This window comes from Euleptes europaea, chromosome 17 (assembly GCF_029931775.1).
Source record: "Euleptes europaea isolate rEulEur1 chromosome 17, rEulEur1.hap1, whole genome shotgun sequence".
In the NCBI taxonomy this organism is placed as follows: domain Eukaryota; kingdom Metazoa; phylum Chordata; class Lepidosauria; order Squamata; family Sphaerodactylidae; genus Euleptes; species Euleptes europaea.
In genome coordinates this window covers 35,499,419-35,518,401 of record NC_079328.1, presented here as the reverse complement: position 1 = coordinate 35,518,401, position 18,983 = coordinate 35,499,419, and the positions used below count along the sequence as shown (strand labels likewise).

General features: G+C 48.7%; 1 protein-coding gene across 2 annotated transcripts in view; it reads right to left on the bottom strand.

Annotated features, from left to right (window-relative positions):
• The window catches only part of BEAN1 (brain expressed associated with NEDD4 1), a 39,114-nt gene extending 25,953 nt beyond the window's left edge, over positions 1-13,161 (bottom strand). The window contains exons 1-2 of one of the 2 annotated variants that reach the window (XM_056862778.1): positions 13,103-13,161; positions 10,878-10,952 (exon numbers count right to left, since the gene is read on the bottom strand). In XM_056862778.1, the coding sequence (XP_056718756.1) occupies positions 10,878-10,952; positions 13,103-13,133 (106 nt within the window). In that variant the 5' untranslated portion in view covers positions 13,134-13,161. The remainder of the gene's footprint in view (positions 1-10,877; positions 10,953-13,102) is intronic. The other variant, XM_056862779.1, reaches the window with a different exon arrangement.
• Positions 13,162-18,983: the final 5,822 nt, after the last annotated feature.

Here is an 18,983-nt window from a genome sequence, read left to right as displayed (position 1 = left end):
GGGGGGGGCTCGGCCTTGTATGGACTTGTAACGAGATAATTTTGTCTGCGTGCTTTTAGCGCTTTGTGGATAATATTTCCCCCAGTATCTGGATCATTAGTGACCGGTGGCGAAAAGTTAGAATCTGGAGAACAAAGATTGTTCCCCCCCCCACTGGCTCAGAACTTTCTTCTCTGCTAACAGGTAAAACAATTATTTTATAAGGGTATTTAAAAGTGAAGATAGACTTTGGAAGACGATGCTGCCATTGCCTTAGATGCCTTTAACAGAGACATACATTTACGGAGGGCAGAAGAAGAGGAGTTGGTTTTTATATGCTGACTTTCTCTACCACTTAAGGAAGAATCAGACTGGCTTACAATCACCTTCCCTTCCCCACAACAGTCACCCTGTGAGGGAGGTGGAGCTGAGAGAGTGTGACCAGCCCAAGGTCACCCAGCTGACTTCATGTGTAGGAGTGGGGAAACAAATCCAGTTCACCAGATTAGCCTCCGCCACCCATGTGGAGGAGCGAGGAATCAAACCTGGTTCTCCAGATCAGAGTCCATCACTCCAAACCACTGTTCTTCACCACACCACACCACGCTGGCAGCGGCTAAATCTCATTTCCTTACTTCCAAAAGGGAGGGGATTTTAACCCCCTCCCCATGACCTTGCTCTCACCCAAAATGTTACCTCCAAGCTGCTTGGATTGTTGAGTGCTGGACTATCACTGGAGAGACTCAGGACTTTGGGTCTTTGTTTTGATTGTGCATGCCGTTTCCAACCTCAGAGGTCGCTTCGCTCTCCCCCTGCCTTCCCCTGCGTTTTGCCTGCGTTTTCAGAGACCTATTTTATCTCGAGTTTGAAAACGCGGGAGAACGCAGGGGGAGAGCGAGGCGACCTTATTTTTGCAGCCGTACACAATCTGATTGCTGATATCAATCTTGTCATATCCAAGATTTGCTGGCCTTGTGTCTTTTTTGGTGCAGTCGCTCAGTTTGCTCCTTAAGCCATCTGAAAAACTGCCCCCCTCCCACATCGCTTCAAATGGTTTGCTTCCTTTGCTAGAAAAAGGTTTTTGGATCTGCACACCATTTTGTGGTACCTGGAAGATGCATTTGCAAATAAGCCTGTTCCAATGCTGCCCAAACAGGGCTATATTGTATTTTGTTAGTTGTGTTAGATGAGAGCTCATGTGATCGATCCGGTCTTTAAGGGCCTGGTAGAAGCAAAGAATATGTTGAATCGAAAAGCAGTGGGGGTGGGTGGTGGGTGGTAAGACAGGTAGTCAGAAAGTGAAGCAAAAAGGCAAGTCCAGAGTCAATTTAGAGTGGGCAGAGAAGTCAGCATCAGGCAAAGTCCCTGCTGTGGCAGGAATTGAGACAGGAAAGGGTCTCTTCTCTGCTACAACAAACATGCCTATCGACTATCACGGCTATCCAATGGCTACTAGTCAAAATGAATACTAGTCATGATGCCTATCCATTCTCTACAGTATCAGAGGAGCAGGCCCATTATATTATGTGCTGTGAAACACAGGCAGGATAATGCTGCTGCAGTTATTTTGTTTGTGGGCTTCCCAGAGGCACCCAGTTGGCCACTGTGGGAACAGACTGCTTGACTTGATGGGCCTTGGTCTGATCCAGCAGAGCTTTTCTAATGTTCTTATGCCTCAGTTGAGTCCACCCCCCTGCCACGAATTTAGCAAAGAAGCAGTCTCTCATGAAGATTACGATGGGGATGCAGTTGGCTGCTAGAACAGTAGCTGTCAACAGTAAGGAAAGCAACAGAGCAAAGGGGAGAATAACATGTAAAAGGGAGAGGACAGGCTGGGGGGAGAGGAGAGATGGGAAGATGGAATGAAGAGAGCAACAACGAACAAGAGACCGGTAGGGCAGGAGAGACCACGGAAACGCAGGACAACTTTGAGCAAATGGTTCTATGCGCTTGCATTCCATTTCAGCTGGGGATAAAAATGAAGGGGTTAAGCCAAAGATGACCCGGAAAATGCAGGTTTTGACAAGGGCAGCATACTGCTTTGATCCATTTTCTGCGTAAAATTCTGAAAGCATGTCCCACCCTAGCAGCGCACTTCAACCAATGCTGCATTATGCATTAGACAGCTCCGCGTTCATTGCAACCCCCCCCAAAAAAGGTTTCCTCACCCCCTCCCTTCTCGTCTCTCCACTCGCGGCAAACCATCTGACACAAATCAGCACCCCCTTCCCCATAAGAAGAAATCATAACAGCGTCGGGCTCCGCGCAGAGCCACAGCCAAGCAATATATTTCCACACCGAGTCCCCCGACTGAGGTTTAAGACACCTCTGAGCTGAACGGCGGCGCGGTTCAATATGGAACAGCGCGAACGCTCGGGCCCTTTAGGAATCCGCCGACTGGAAACATGAGGAGGCTCATAAAAATGTTCTCTTCCAAGGACATGGCTCTCTGGGGGCTACAGCGCTTTTGTTCGCCACTAGTCACTCCCCGGGATGGATTCTGCTATTCCAAAGCAAGCTCTTATTGGCACTTTTAGGCTGGTTTCAGACTAGGGCTTCCAGGTTCTTCTTCGCCACTGGCGGGAGGTTTTGGGGACAGAGCCTGAGGAGGGTGGGGTTTGGGGAGGGGAGGGACTCCAATTGCCCAAGCGGCCATTTTATCCAGGTGAACTGATCTGTATCGGCCGGAGATCAGTTGTAATAGCAGATCTCCAGCTAGTACCTGGAGGTTGGCAACCCTATTTCAGACACTGGAAGGATTCTTTGCATTTTCTGGAATCCTCTTTTAAAGGAGCATATGAAGCTGACATACTGAATCGGACCACAGGCCTAGCTAATTTGCAGTACAGTCCTAAGAAGAGTTACACCCCTCTAAGTCTACTGAAGTTGAGGGGCTTAGAAGGGCATTAACTCTGCTTAGGATTGCACTGCTAGCGCTGTCTACTCTAACAGAACCTGTGGGGCATAGTGGTTAGAGTCCTGAACCAGGACGGGAAGGCTGGTTCAGGAAATTCACTAGATGCCCTCAGCCCGAACATTCCCTGTCAGTCTAACCTACCTCACAGGGCTGTTGTGGCAAACCACCTCTGCTTCTCAATGGCCTTGAAAGCCCCTTGCTGGGGCTTGCCAGAGGTCGGCTGCTTACATACATACATATTACTAAGGAACAAAGCATTCAGAAGAACTTACAGGAAACAGTTGTACCCATTCCACAGATGGGGAAAAGAGAGTCCCTAACTTGAAAGAGAATCAGGGAATCCCCGGCACAGATCACAGATCCAATGCAAAGCAGGTGACTCGGAAACATGAGTCAGTTTCGCCACACGCTGCAGGCTGTCCAAAATCTGCTCAAGTTATTCAGCACCTCGCAAAAATTTCCCCAGATCCTGCTCTGCCCCTCTTTAAACACTCAAACAGACGTGCACTCCTTCTGACACACACACCTTTTTCATATATACACCAGCAGGCAGAGTCCCTGGACTCGAATGCTGCAGCTGCTCCCCTCCAAAGACTTGGCTAGTGCCATGCCAGACTGACTACTGGGGGGGCAGGGGAGCGTAAACCAGGGCGGGGGGCAGTGAGAAGCAGATGGACAGGAACCAGGGCTGGCCGAGGGTCTAGCTTGAGTGTTCAGACCTTAGCGCGGCACAGCGCTGCACAGTTACTTCTTGACCCCTGACTATTGCAGATGGCAGTTGGCATCACAGGCAGTGGCTGCCCTTTCCAATACCTGAAATAAAGCAGGGCAGGTGGGGGTGGGGGGCGTTTGGAGGAGCAGTGGCTGCCGCCCTCAATGCCTTCCCCTCTTAATGCCACCCTCAATGCCTTCTCTGCACTCAATGCCTTCTCCTCCACTCTGACAGCCAGTGTGGTGTCGTGGTTAGGAGTGGTGGACTCTATTCTGGAGAACTGGGTTTGATTCCCCACTCCTCCGCACGAGAGCGGAGGTGAACCGGGTTGGTTTCCCCACTCCTACACATGAAGCCAGCTGGGTGACCTTGGGCTAGTCCCAGCTCTCTTAGAAGTCTCTCAGCCCCACCTACCTCACAAGGTGTCTGCTGTGGGGAGGGGAAGGGGATTGTAAGTGGTAGAGAAAGTCAGCAAACCAATTCTTCTTCTTTTCTTATGGGTTTTGGTAGGTGGGATGCAATACCCTTTCCAGTTCCCATCTACAAGTCAGTCCGCTTCAATATTATTGACCCTTTGATTAGGGAAATGGGCTCTGGTGATGAGGGTGCATGGGCCAAAAGGTTTCTGCTGGGAGACAGCTCACCAGTCACCACAAAAATACTGTGCAGTAGCAATGAAGCTACGTTGCCTTAATGTATTTCCTTAATCTGTGGAAATGTGTAATTGGGTGACTCCTAATTTTGTTGGCCTTGGTTGTAAACATCTACTCTGTATGGTCAGTTTCTGTTTTACCTGCTTTATCTGGCATACTAGCTGCAAATAAAATTTATTTATTACCCTTTCCAGTCCCCTCCCTTCCCTGCAGCATGCATGCATGCCCAAGGCAAATATAAGCAACACACACACACAAGTCCTATGAGGAAAGGTTGAAGGAGCTGGGTATGTTTAGCCTGAAGAGAAGACTGAGGGATGATATGATAACCATCTTCAAGGACTTGAAGGGCTGTCATATAGAGGAGGGTGCTGAGTTGTTTTCTGTTGCTCCAGAAGGTCGGACCAGAACCAACTAAATCAAGAGTTTCCATCTAGACATTAGGAAGAATTTTCTAACAGTTAGAGCGGTTCCTCAGTGGAACAGGCTTCCTTGGGAGGTGGTAAGCTCTTCTTCCCTGGAGGTTTTTCAGCAGAGGCTAGATGGCCATCTGTCAGCAATGCTGATTCTATGAGCTTAGGCAGATCATGAGAGGGAGGGAACCCTTGGCCATCTTCTAGGCATGAAGTATGGGTCACTGGGTGTGTGTGGGGAGGGAGGTAGTTCAGAATTTCCTGCATTGTGCAGGGGGTTGGACTTGATGACCCTGGTGGTCCCTTCCAACTCTATGATTCTATGATTTTATGATACTACAAAACAACCCAGTCTCTCCCCTATCCGCCTTCTAATATAAAAGAAAGCTCATCTGGCAACAGAGCAGAAAAGAAAGAAGATGGGACAGACTGATGGCAAACTGGCCAGTTAGCAACTCTAAGCAGAAAGACTCCCTGTTCAGACTGGGTCTGTGCCCGGCCTTGGATCCTTGGCCTTTGACTCTCGCTTGGTCAACTCCGTCACCCGCACATTTAAAAAAACACCTCTGCAGCCATAAGGGCTAGATGCTTGATTTTTTAAAAACAAACAGATGAGATTATCTGGAAGATGAATTCGGAGCCAAATGCCACACAGCTGGTTTCTTCCGTGCCTCCGGGGAACTACAGCTAATGTACAAACCCGGCCTCCTGTTTAGATGCCCCTCTTGAGTGGCAAACTGGAGGAAATCCAGCCAGCAGATGTATATACAAGAAGACGTGCTAAAGCCTGCCTCTTACTTTCCTCTGCATAAGGGGTGAGGATGCAGTCGTGCTTCTTAGCAGAGGTGAGAGGATTCATACCTTTGGTGGAAATTAATTCGGTGAGAAAAAGGGAAATGAGGACACCAATCCCAGCCTGAGATAAGGAGCAAGCGAAAGGAAAATACAGCCTGGTTTTATGCAGGCTTTCCCCTGCATCTGTTGCGCTGCAAATGCATTTGTCACTTCCTTGCACTGTTCAATACCCACCCTTGTCTGAGGCATTGCTGGATGCCCACTGCACCGTTCTCCAAACACCTTGCATTCTGGACTGGTCTACAGAGGGCTCTGATGAACTGCGGCATTTATACTTTTAAAAATCTCAGAAGACTCAGTGTTCTGCTTCCTTGTCCCAGGAAACTCCGTTTGAAATCTGATTTGCGCCAGTTGCCATGTAATCCAAGTTAAGTCCACAACACGGTCTGGTCTTCGTTTTAAGAAAGTTGGAAAGTTGGAGAGCCAGCGTGGTGTAGTGGTTTGCGGAGGTGGACTTTAATCTGATGAACCAGGTTGGTTTCCCCACTCCTCCGCATGAAGCCAGCTGGGTGACCCTCACAGCTCTCTTAGAGCTCTCGAAGCCCCACCTACCTCACAGGTTGCCTGTTGTGGGGAGGGGACCCAAAGCAACTTACATCATTCTCCTCTTCTCCATTTTATCCTCACAACAACCCTATGAGGTAGAGTTGGAGTTTTCCTATCATGCCTTATACATCTTTCTCTTTCCCTCTCGTTTCCCTTCCCTCCCCTCTATTATTCAGCTTGGTGAACTCAAAAACTTCCACTCGTTGTTTTGTGATAGACACCTTGTGAGGCAGGTGGGATGCCCACTGCATGCCAAGACACCTTGTGAGGCAGGTGAGGCAAGAGAGAGTTCAGAGAGAGCTGTGACTAGCCCAAGGTCACCCAGTTGGCTTCATCTGTAGGAGTGGGGAACCACAGGAGTACATGAAGCTGCCTTATACTGAATCAGATCTTGGTCCATCAATGTCAGTATTGTCTACTCAGACCAGCAGCAGCTCTCCAGGGTCTCAGGCAGAGGTCTTTCACATCACCCACTTGCTTAGTCCCTTTAACTGGAGATGCCGGGGATTGCATGACAAGCAGATGCTCTACCACTGAGCCACAGCCCGGTTCACTAGATAAGAGTCTGCCACTCATGTGGAGGAGTGGGGCATCAAACCTGGTTCTCCTTATTAAGAGTCCACCGCTCTTAACCACTACACTACGCTGGCTCTACCTGGGATCTTCTGCGCACCAAGCACATGCTCTACCAGTGAGCAATGGCCCCTCCCAAGTATTCCGACTTGGTGGAAGAAGGATTTGGTTATGCCGGGCTGAAATGCTTCCTCACCCTTTGCCCTCCTGGGCTCCGCTTCCAAGAAGGACAGATCACAGCTGGCAGCCCTGTAGTCAATGACGACCCAGTCAGGAACCAACTGTGACGCTGCTGTGCGTGCAGGCTGGCAGGCGCTTGAATCAGGCACCGGGAAAACAATTCCCTGCGCTCATCTCCATCAAGCAGGTGCCAAAACCAGGAGCCGGATTCCTCGCCAAAAGATTCCCCGCTGGTTTTGTACAGGTTCAGAGCACATAAACCAGGCTACAGCTGCAGATGCAAGAGGGAATTTCAAGGCTTGCTTCTTCCAGGACAAGTAAATATGTCGAAAATTTGTAATGCTCCAAGCCAGGGGGCAAGAGGAAGGGTTGAGGCTCAGTGGCCGAGGCCTTGCTGTGCACACCAGAAGTCTCAAGTTCGATCCCCAGCATCTCCCAGTTACCCGTTGACAAACAGCAGGTGTTAGGAAAGCCCTTTCCTTGCCTCTGGAGGGCTGTAATACTGAGCTACTTAGTCTGATGATATAAGGTAGCCAGGGTGGTGCTGGGGTTAGGACAGGAGGCCCCAACCTTTTTGAGGATGTGGGCCCCTGTGGGATTTTGAGAGGGGGTGGTGAGTGCCACCCCAACATGGCTTCCACAAGAAGCAGAGTCAAACACAAAATGGCTGCTTTGGGAGGCGGAGCCAAACAGAACACCACCCTCCTTATACTTCCTGGGAAGAAGGAAATCCTGAAGGGAGAATGGAACCACATTCCGACAAAAGGTGGAGGAGGAGGAAGAGGAAGAAGAGTTGACCTTCTACCACTTAAGGAAGAATCAAACTGGCTTACAAACACCTTCCCATCCCCTCCCCACAACAGACACCCTGTGAGGTAGGTGGGGCTGACAGAATTCTAAGAGAACTGTGACTAGCCCAAGGTCACCCAGCAGGCCTCATGTGGAGGCATGGGGAAACCAGCCCGGTTCACCAGATTAGCTTCCGCCGCTCATGTGGAGGAGTGGGGAATCAAACCCGGTTCTCCAGATCAGAGTCCACCGCTCCAAACCACCGTTCTTAACCACTACACCACTGGCTCTCCACCATCGTGAAAGCACAGTTGCTTACTAGTCCTCCTCATCCTCCATTTCAATACGGGAAGACAACCACAAGCCCTCCCTTACAGTGGCACAATCTGTTTTCTGAAAATCTCAGTGGTCACCAAGGAAATGACTAGCAGGAGCGATGGTCCCACGGGTACCACGTTGGAGGACCCTGGGTTAGAGCATAAGACTAGGATCTGAGAGACCCAGGTTTGAATCCCCACTCTGCCATGGAAGCTCACTGGGTGACCTTGGGCCTGCCTCTCTCTCTGGACTTGTCATCTGTATGTGGCTGCTATTAGTACAAATCACCTGGATGGGCTGAAACCAGAAACCATAGAATCATAGAGTTGGCAGGGGTCACCAGGTTCATCTAGTCCAACCCCCTGCACAATGCAGGAAATTCACAACTCCCTCCCTCCTCCACACTCCCAGTGACCCCTGCTCTATGCCAAGAAGATGGCAAAAAAAAGAAAAGAAAAAAACCCTCCAGGATCCCTGGCCAATCTAGCCTGGAGGAAACTTGCTTCCTGACCCCAAAGTGGCGATTGGCATTACCCTGGGCATGCAAGAAAGGGCCACAAGAGCCAAGCACTGACACAACCCTTCCTGCCCTCCCTTTCATGATCTGGCTAAGTTCACAGAATCAGCCTTGCTGACAGATGGCCATCTGGCCTGTGCTTAAAAGCCTCCGAAGAAGGAGAGTTTACCACCTCCCGAGGAAGTCTGTTCCACTGAGGAACCGTTCTGTTAGAAGGTTCGTCCTAACATTTAGCTGGAAACTCTTTTGATTTAATGACAACCTGTTGGTTCTGGTCCAACCTTCTGGGGCAACAGAAAACAACTCAGCACCATCCTCTTTATGGCAGCCCTTCAAGTACTTGAAGATGGTTATCATATCACCCTCTTTCCTCTCTGTCCCATATCACAGCAGAGGGGAACAGAGGAGGATCCCCCCCCCCCAAAGTGGTTGGTGCTGTCTCTTTGGAGCACTAAGACGCCAATCAGCTAAAAACTATCAGCAGCCAAGTACTGTACAACAACATATCTGTATTTGGGCCAGTAATCGCTCCATGAGAATTTGCTGTTCTGATTTAGTGGCCAAGAGTTCAGACGAACTGGATTCAAGCCTCATAAAAGTCCTGTACAAAACCCCTATTACATTTTCCTCCAAGGACAATGGAAGTAAGCCATCTGGGCATGTTTAGGTCAGCAGGTATCTCAAATGGGCTACCGGTAGGGAACCGCAGTTGTCAAATTCTGCATTAATGGCACACACACACACACGAGAAAGATTTTTTACGGCATCAGGATTTTTACTGGCTTAATGTTATAACGTGCAAAGGTAGTAATCATCACCACCACCATAATGCACTTCAGGAGTGTGCATACCACTTTAGGAGATTAAATATAACAAATTGCTATAGGGAGCTTGCGGCCCAAAATGAGAACAAAATAATGAGGCAAAAGAGATGGCGGTGGAAATAAGTTGCCCAAACCTAAGAATCAGATCTGGGCACAACAGCTCCAATGTGCACGTGGGTCTCCCCCACAGATTAAAAAGCAAACAGACAACATGATTCATTTAACTGGACTCCACCACATTCCTTTGCGCACGCAGCTCTACCCCGCCCACAAATGGAATTGTGCGCAACAACAACCTGTGTGAAAAGGTCCCAGGTCTCTTTTTAACAGGAAACGTGCACCACTCAGATAGCTCCAAAGAAAAAGCCATGGGGCTAAGACTAAGAATAAGCATTTCCGTGGTACTGTGGCTTTCACACTGGTCTTTTATGCATGGGAGTTTTACCTGGGGTTCCAGGTTCTCTTGACCCACATTTTTCTGTTCCGAATCCTTAAAATGCCATACATGTTGTTGTTTGCCCTGGAGAAAGTCCTGGGGTTTCTGGAGTACTGTAGAATCACCAGCAAAAAATTCAGAAGCATCTTGAACCCCTGCCCCTTGAAAATGCTGCTTTGTTATTGGCTGTAGTGCTTACTGTGAGAAAAATGTCAAACCCCCCAGCTCCCCTCACCTGCACTTTGGCTTATGCATGGAAATGGGGACGATTTGACCCGGGCTGATCTCAGGGGAGACTAAAGAATCACATTACAACAGGATTGGGAAGACTTGGACGTGAGGTCATCTCTAAGGGACAGAAAACTCATGCATAACCCCAACTAAAAACCGAATTGGACTGGCAAAGAAACTAAGTCAAAGTGCCCATGCATAAAAGACCACTGTGATCCGGGAAACCCTGGGGTTTCCTCGGATGTTGTCCTCTGCCACATATGGATTTGTGTTGAACATCAAACATTCTTACGACTGGCTACGAAGAACATTGCTGGGTCAGACCAATGGCCCGTCTAATCTAGCACCCTCTTTCCCCCAAAATACCCCGGAAGGTTCTTAGCTGGGGGGGAGGGGAAAGGCCAGAGTCCCACCCTACCCCACCCGTTGTGACTCCCCAACTGGTATTCAGATATGCTGCCTCCGAATACAGAGGCCCAATCTGGCATCGTGGCTTACACCCCTCAAGAATCCTATTTTGGGTTTTACAGAACAGAGTCATTTGGCTTTTAATGCTTTGGAGTAGGAAGTGGGAGGAAGACACACATTCAGCCAGCCGGCATGCTGCATAGCTCCTTCAGCTTCCACTTGGTAGAACCTATCCCTCCTGAAGTGAATCCTCAAGAGAAGATAGTGACCTGTGACAAAAACATGCGGAAGGCGCTTTGCAGAATGGAACAGCTCCAGTCTTAAGCGCGTGTACTCTCCCAAACCTTTGCGCAGCCTCGTCAACTGCATTCTTTAATGCCGAAAGACATTTGCTTCATTCTCCTGCAGTGGACCTCCTCTCTCTTACTGAGGATATTCAAGAGAACAACACTTCTCTGCTTATCACTAGAGTGGCCAACAATCCTGCCCTCCTCTCTTGCAATGTAAACATGGGCAGATTACTTACATAGACCGGAGTAATTGGTGCCTGTTCCAGTGTAGACGGAGCTCCCCAGGATGAGAGAAAAGCGGAAGAAAAGAACTAAAGTGGGGAGGAGGAGGGGGGAACAAGAAAAAAGGGAAAGAGGTTACTAACAGCCGTTTGTTTTGGTTTCCAAAGCAGATGTCATTTAGCAGTACATGACGTTGTTGAAGTACACCCACTCAGTTTACTAGCCTGCTTTTGTGAATCCATTACCCATCCACTTCAATGTGTGGAAATAAAAATCCAGTCATTCATTGACATGAGTTCCCAGAAAACATCTTGTTTCGGTAGTGATGGATACAAGTAGCTTGTCTCAAATGTACAATCTGGTAAACCTGCATTATGTAAAGCCTGCTTTTTGCTGAAGTCACTCGAACGAGTCCCTGCAAACTGCAAAATCCAATTACGTGTCTTAACTCGATTAAGGGCATAGCACAGTAAATGAATTGGCTCTCTTGCACAGTTGCTGATGCTGATGTCGTTTCCGAAATCAGACTCAGACACGAGATTCAACTTAGGGGTGTTCCAAAAGTTAAAGGTTCCCATTGCACACTGCATCACGGATCTTCTTGACATATCTGCATTTGTTTTTTGGGTTTTTTTTTTTTTTGCAAACAAAATTCTGTACACAAAACACAAAATCCTGGAGCCAGCTGGATGGCAAGAGGTACGAAAATGCATCCTTGCATTTGACATGATCTCACCAAAGTTGACACCCTACTCAGTCCAATGGCACACTTTAGAAGAAGAAGAGTTGGTTTTTATATGCTGACTTTCTCTACTGCTTAAAGGAGTCTCAAAACAGCTTACAATCACCTTCCCTTCCACTCCCCACAACAGACACCCTGTGGGGTAGGTGGGGCTGAGAGGGCTCTAAAAGAGCTGTGACTAGCCCAAGGTTATCCAGCTGGCTGCATGTGGAGGTGAGGAAACAAAGCCAGTTCACCAGATTCGCCTCCGCCGCTCATGTGCAGGAGTGGGGAATCAAACCCGGTTCTCCAGATCTGAGTCCACCGCTCCAAACCACCGCTCTTAACCACTACACCACGCTGGCACATGCATAACTCTCTGGATGAACTCTGTAAGACTTACATGTGCTTAAATAGGGCTGAACCATACCCAACACTTTACATTTTTAATTCTGTGGCATGAAAAGGCTGCGTCAACAACGCCCCCCCCCCCAAGAAATCAATTTGATTTAGGCCCAGGTTTGAAAATGTAAACGTGAGAGAGGACAGTACACTCCTTCTGCTACCAGCTTGTGCAGTTATAAAACACCCAGCCATGAGTAACAGGTAAATATTTCCTATCGTTCTTCCCCCTTTCACCAAATAAAATAAAAAGGAGAAACAGAATACAATCTGCTATTGGGTGGCAAGCTGTGCAGCAAACCCTGCCAGAGCTGGAGTGGTGAAGGAGGGAACGCATGTGTGAAACAGACTCAGACCCGAGATTCAACATCCGCGCAAGGTATTTAGGGGTGTTCCAAAAGTTTTTTTTTTTAAGAGAACCCCCCCCCCCCCGCTGCCAATGATGCAAGTGCCAAAATGATGGGTTCTCAGATGTCACAGGTTTCGCCCAACAGATGCGCCCACCTTCCTTTCCCATCTCAGTCTGCAGCCAGTTCAACACCCCAGTGAAGAATCGAAACAGCGAAGCATTCCACATCTTGGATTCAAATCCGCCGCTTCGCTTCTCTTTGATCCCCGCAGGTAGATTTTGCCCCCCCTTCTCTAATCCAAGCGGTCAACAGGTCAAGCCCATCCACCCCCTAAATGCTCCCCCTCCCCCCAGGAAAGCGCGCGGGGAACATAAAGGAACATCCTACACAGATGCGTTAATCCGGATCAAAAGAGAGACTCCAGGGCAAAACGCCTGGGAGGTTTTGCCTGGGATTTGCCACTCTCTCAAGGCGGCCAGATCCTCAGATCTCAGCCATAAGCCCCCTCGTGCAGACTTCTGGAGAATCCAGATGGGGACAACGTGCACCTGGAGAGCGGCAGGTCCCAGGCGCCACGTCCCAGGCGTTTTCTCCAAAACCGCGTGGGAATGCCCACCGGTTTCAATCCGGGATTAACTAGGTCGCGGGTCCATCTGTCGAGCGAGGAGGGCCGGGAAGGGAAGGGAAGGGGCCGGACCGGAGCCCCCGGGGAGGACCGGCGAAGACCCCCCTCCCCTCCCCGCACCCCTCGCCCCCCTCCCCTTACCGGAGCACACCCCGGCGGCCGTCCCCTCCATGCGCTCCGGCGGCGGCTGGCGAGGGGCTCCTCCTCCTCCTCCTCCTCCTCCCCGAGCGGGGCATTGGGCACGGCGGGGAGGCGCAGCGGGGGCGCGCGGCTCCGGGCTGCCCGAGCGAGCGGCTGGGCGAGCGGAGCTCTCGGCCTGGCTGGGGCCGAAGCAGGGCTCGGGGGGTGGGGTGGGGGGCAGCCGGCGATCCGGGCCTGTCGCGGAAGGGGAGGGCGGAGGGGAGGGGAGGGTCTGACGTTGCTCGGCTTGCATTTGCCCAGACAAAGAGGCGCTTTGCAGCCTCCTCCTCCTCCTCCTCCTCCTCCTCCTCCTCCTTTCCCCAGTGCTAGGGTTACAATAGTGGTAGAGCTGTGGTTCAGTTTGTAGAGCACCGGCTTGGTCATGCAGAAGGTGGCAGGTTCAATCCCCGGTCATCCCCAGTTAAAGGGGCTAGGCAAGGTGGTGATGGGAAAGACCCCCGCCTCAGACCCTGGGGAGCCATGGGGAGGGGCCGTGGCTCAGTGGTGGAGTCTGTTTGGCACGCAGAAGGTCCCAGGTTCAATCCCCGGCATCCCCAGTGAAAGGGACTAGGCAAGAAGGTGCTTTGCATGCAGAAGGTGGCAGGTTCAATCCCCGGCATCCCCAGTTAAAGGGACTAGGCAAGTAGGTGATGGGAAAGACCCCCGCCTGAGACCCTGGGGAGCCATGGGGAGGTGCTGTGGCTCAGTGGTAGAGCATCTGCTTGGCAGCAGAAGGTCCCAGGTTCAATCCCCGGAGTAGACAAATGGGTGATGGGAAAGACCCCTTCCTGAGAGCCATGGAGAGGGGCTGTGGCTCAGTTTGTAGAGCATCTGCTTGGCACACAGAAGGTCCCAGGTTCAATCTCCAGTTAAAGGGACTAGGCAAGTAGGTGATGGGAAAGACCCCTACCTGAGACCCTGGAGAGCCATGGAGAGGGGCCATGGCTCAGTGGTGGAGTCTGTTTGGCACGCAGAAGGTCCCAGGTTCAATCCCTGGCATCTCCAGTTAAAGGGACTAGGCAAGTAGATGGTGTTAAAGACTTCCTGTCTGGGACCCTGGAGAGCTGCTGCCAGTCTGAATAGTAAAGACTGACTTTGATGGACCACTGGCCAGATTCAGTATAAGGCAGCTTCATGGGTTCAATGGATAATAGCCCTGATGGTTAAATAGAACTCCCATGGTCAAAGGCTCAATGGGAGGGGCTGTGGCTCAGTGGTAGCGCATCTGCTTGGCACACAGAAGGTCCCAGGTTCAATCCCTGGCATCCCCAGTTATAGGGACTAGGTAAGTAGGTGATGTGAAAGACCCCTGCCTGAGACCCTGGAGAGCCGCTGCCTGTCTAAGTAGACAAGACTGACTTTGCAGGTGTGATTCAGTAGAAGGCAGCTTCACATGTTCATGTGTACAATCCCATGCACGCTTTTCCTGGGAGTAAAGTGAAACAGGAGCACGCTCTTCCCTCCACATCAGTTTGGTTAGTGTTTAAATGGTCAGCGGAGCCCTGTTTGATTTTTGCTGCTCCACAGTGGCTGTATTGACCCATCTGGAATTTCCTGGGAGCAAGTGCTCTTCAATACAGTGTTTCCTATGTCTGAGTAAATGTTCCTAGGGTTGTGTTCCGGGTGCCTCAGCTTGAAACTCCCCACACCCAGAGTCTCTTTCTCTCCCCCCCTATCCCTCCCTCCTTCAGATGATTTATTTCTTTGATGCACTCGTGTACTAAAAATAGACAATTGCCATTGCACCCCAATAATCATCTGAAGATACCCAGTGCAGGTTTTTCTTTGCTTGTTCTCAGTAAATCACTGTTGCCACAGTTGTGTTTGGGGATACTCACAAAAGTGTAAGTTGTTCAGAGACTGATTTTTCCGGTCTGGATCTGTACAAGCGCAGTTCCAGAATGGGGCTAATCGCATCCCCAGTGCGCGTGCCTCTCCATGCATGTGTGTGGAAATTAATGCACCATGCAAAGAACAGCTTGCCTTTCCTATCAGAGGCAACCGAATATTGCCTGATTTGTAAAATCCCGTGTTTGTCCAAGCCAAAATGCCCTTAGCCAAGCCAGGGGTGGTTAGCTGTAACGATGGGAGACCGATCCAGACAGATTTCTTTCCCCATTTGTCTATACTTTTGCATTCTGTTTACAAATGTAGTGTGGGGTTATGTGAAAGATTCCCCCCCCCCCCGATAACTCTTTAAATCTGAGACCTGGAAATCTGTGAGCAAGAAGAGATGTTTGCTGGATGGATGCTTTTGGGGAAGGGTTGTCCAATAATTCCATCCTTTGTTTAGCAAATGTGGCAGCGGGGGGTATATCTATATTTTTATAGTTGAACACATGAGCACATGAAGCTACCTTATACTGAATCAGACCCTTGGTCCATCAAAGTCAGTATTGGTTCTTGTGGGTTATCCGGGCTGTGTAACCGTGGTCTTGGTATTTTCTTTCCTGACGTTTCGCCAGCAGCTGTGGCAGGCATCTTCAGAGGAGTAACACTGAAGGACAGGGTCTCTCAGTGTCAAGTGTGTAGGAAGAGTAATATATAGTCAGAAAGGGGTTGGGTTGAGCTGAATCATTGTCCTGCAAAAAGTATAAAAGGTAATGTGCTAATCATTGTCCACATTAGCACATTACTTTTGATACTTTTTGCAGGACAATGATTCAGCTCAACCCAACCCCTTTCTGACTATATATTACTCTTCCTACACACTTGACACTGAGAGACCCTGTCCTTCAGTGTTACTCCTCTGAAGATGCCTGCCACAGCTGCTGGCGAAACGTCAGGAAAGAAAATACCAATACCTTGGTTACACAGCCCGGATAACCCACAAGAACCAATGAACTCTGACCGTGAAAGACTTCGACAAAGTCAGTATTGTCTACCTTGACCGGCAGCGGCTCTCCAGGGTCTCAGGCAGAGGTCTTTCACATCACCTACTTGCCTAGTCCCTTAGTTTATGGAAGGGCTAAATTGGCATATCTCTACACGCTTCTGATAACAGAAACTGGTAAACAGTTGTTATTTCTGCTGGATCCATCTGGAGAAAGAAACTTCCCACTGAGGTCTAGTGACTTGGGACCCAGGCCAGCCAGGTAAATACATCATCTGTGTGATAGAAAGCAGGATCCCATGGGGTCCATTTAGCTACGCTCACAAAGGTGGACCGCCCACAGGCATTCCAAATTCATTGTTCACCTCTTTCATTGATTTGGAAGTGAAGTTGGGAAATGTGCCTTGGATTTAGCTTTGTGGCCATTCTCTGCTTCTCAGCAGAATCTTGTCATTTTCCCTTCTGAGTATTATTTTCTGGGCTTCGTTCATCAGTTCTCATGCTTAAAGCTACATTTGTGGGATTCTGCCCCACAACAATCAATCGTAATAGTCTTAAAAACTAATTGCTTTTGAGGGCAGGGAAAGATCTTTCCGGTCTCAAAAGCGTTTTGTTTATCCAGGATTTTCTAGGTCTCATTTCAAAGAAGCCAGAATACAAACAGAACAACAATCAAAACCAGTTTTGGCTGTGAGAGTGGCAATTTCCAAGCATTGTATTAATTACGGAGAGATGAGTTCCCAACATGATCAGAGTCTGATCAGACACTATATTTTGCCAGCAAGAGGGTTTGGTCAGGTGTCTTCTGTTGTGATTAAACAGGTGATGTTTCACAGCATACCAGCTATTTCTCAGATCAACTTTAGTCTGGAGTAGACCCACTGACTTTAATTTGACTACTCAAAAAAAGGAAAGAAAAAAGGATTGGCTCTAATCCAGCGATGCACATGTGTGAAGGTTCATATGCATGTGTTTACCTGGCTCTTACCTGAGAGCCAGCGTGGTGTAGAGATTAAGAGTGGTGGTTTGGAGCCGTGGACTCAGATTTGGAGAACCTGGTCTGATTCCTAGCTTCTCCACATGAGTGGTGGAGGCTAATCTGGTGAACTGGATTTGTTTCCCCACTCCTGCACACGAAGCCAGCTGGCTGACCTTGGGCAAGTTACAGCTCTGTTAGAGCTCTCTCAGCCCCACCTACCTCACAGGGTGTCTATTGTGAGGAGGGGAAAGGAAGGTGATGGTAAGCCGGTTTGGGTCTCCCTTAAGTGGTAGAGAAAGTTGGAATATAAAAACCAGCTCTTCTTTCTTCTTCCTTCTTCTTCTTCCCATTTTTATACTTTACTAAATTCAAACAAAATATTAACAAATGCTTCAGTGGTACCGAGATGGTAATTGTGAATAGACCAGTGTGCCTGCTTTTCTCTCATTCAGGGTTCAGAAGAGACAAAAGCACAATAATTTATGGAACTGACTGCCACAGGAGGTAATAACGATAATTAATGGAGGACAGGGTTTCTACTACCTCGTGGCTTTTAAAAGGATCAAACACATTCATTGATATAAAGCAGGAGTTTTGTTAAAGACTAATGAGATTTATTCCGGTGTAAGTTAATTTGTTAGTTTCGCAGGTGCCCGTAGTGAGAGAAGAGGATGGAAAGCAGTTGAGGCACCTTCATAGCTAGGAAGAAGGGGGAAAGATGCTCTTTGCTGATACAGAGCATCCTTGCCAGTTGGGAGCGAATAACTTTGATGTGTTAACACCTCTGGATTGGAGGGTGCAGGTTGGGTGGGCTGGAGCCCCAAGGCTTAGCACTTAGGGTTGCCAACCTCCAGGTATTAGCTGGAGATCTCCTGCTATTACAACTGATCTCCAGGCGATACAGTTCACCTGGAGAAAATGGCTGCAATGCAATGGTGAATGGGATTCATATGTAAAGTGCTGAGGCAAGTCATTCCATATTATCTATGCACTGATAGGATCTAAACTGGCAGAGACCAACCAAGAAAAAGATCTTTGGATCATGTTAAAAGTGTTCTGATTCCCTTCCTTGTCTTCCTAAGCAAGCTTCCCACCCTACTGATCATGACCTGTGGAACTACAGAAAGCATTATGATAAACCCTTTTGGGATGTTCTTTGTTTGTATTGGGAATTATCTTACCGTTGCCTGTTTTCCCCCCAAGGCTCTGGTTGTGGTGGCCCTATACTCTTTAAACAGCTTTTCATCACCCTTTTGACATTTAGGCAATTACACGCAATATGGGGGAAAAGAGGCTTTTTCTTTTGTGAAGAATGACACATCTGCTGAGAGATTTATGAAGTGCAAAAGGAAATCCGAATGCGCAAAGGCAAGGGCACCAAGAAGTGTATAACTTGGTTATCGATATCTGTCGTCTGAATAGAATAATTATATTGCGGCTTGATGAAAAAAATCCATAATACTATTCATGGAATCTTGTGTTCGTTGTGGGAATTGACCAGAGGTGGTATTTTTTCTATCAGTTCTTAGGAGTTTAGGTGTCAACTTTGGGGGTGGGGGTGGGGGGAAACTGAAGCAGAGTCTCTTTTTTTGTTGTCTATTATCTTCTTGACAACAATGGAGAGAATTCAGACCGAGAAAAAGAGTGAGTAAATCTGCAGTTCTTACAAATCTTGCACTAAAATTATTCATGGTAGGACACTGCAGGTGGTGTATGGGTCTGGATTTAGGGGAAGAGGACTACCTGGAACACCAGTTCAGTGTGTGTGGGGGGTCACCTGTCACAGGCTATCTTGCTTGTAAAACTGGAAATACTAACCTGCAAGGTCAGTATTGTGTGAACATGTTTTTAAAATAATGCGATTATTTGTGAAACAAAACATTAATCAGCATGTCAACCAAAGGTGTTTATAGGAATGACTGCGATATCATTGAGACCATATAAAATAACTGAACATCATGGGATTAGTAAGGATCAGACCCAAACAAATGTGCTATTATTTATGTGTATGTGGACTGAATAAATATAGA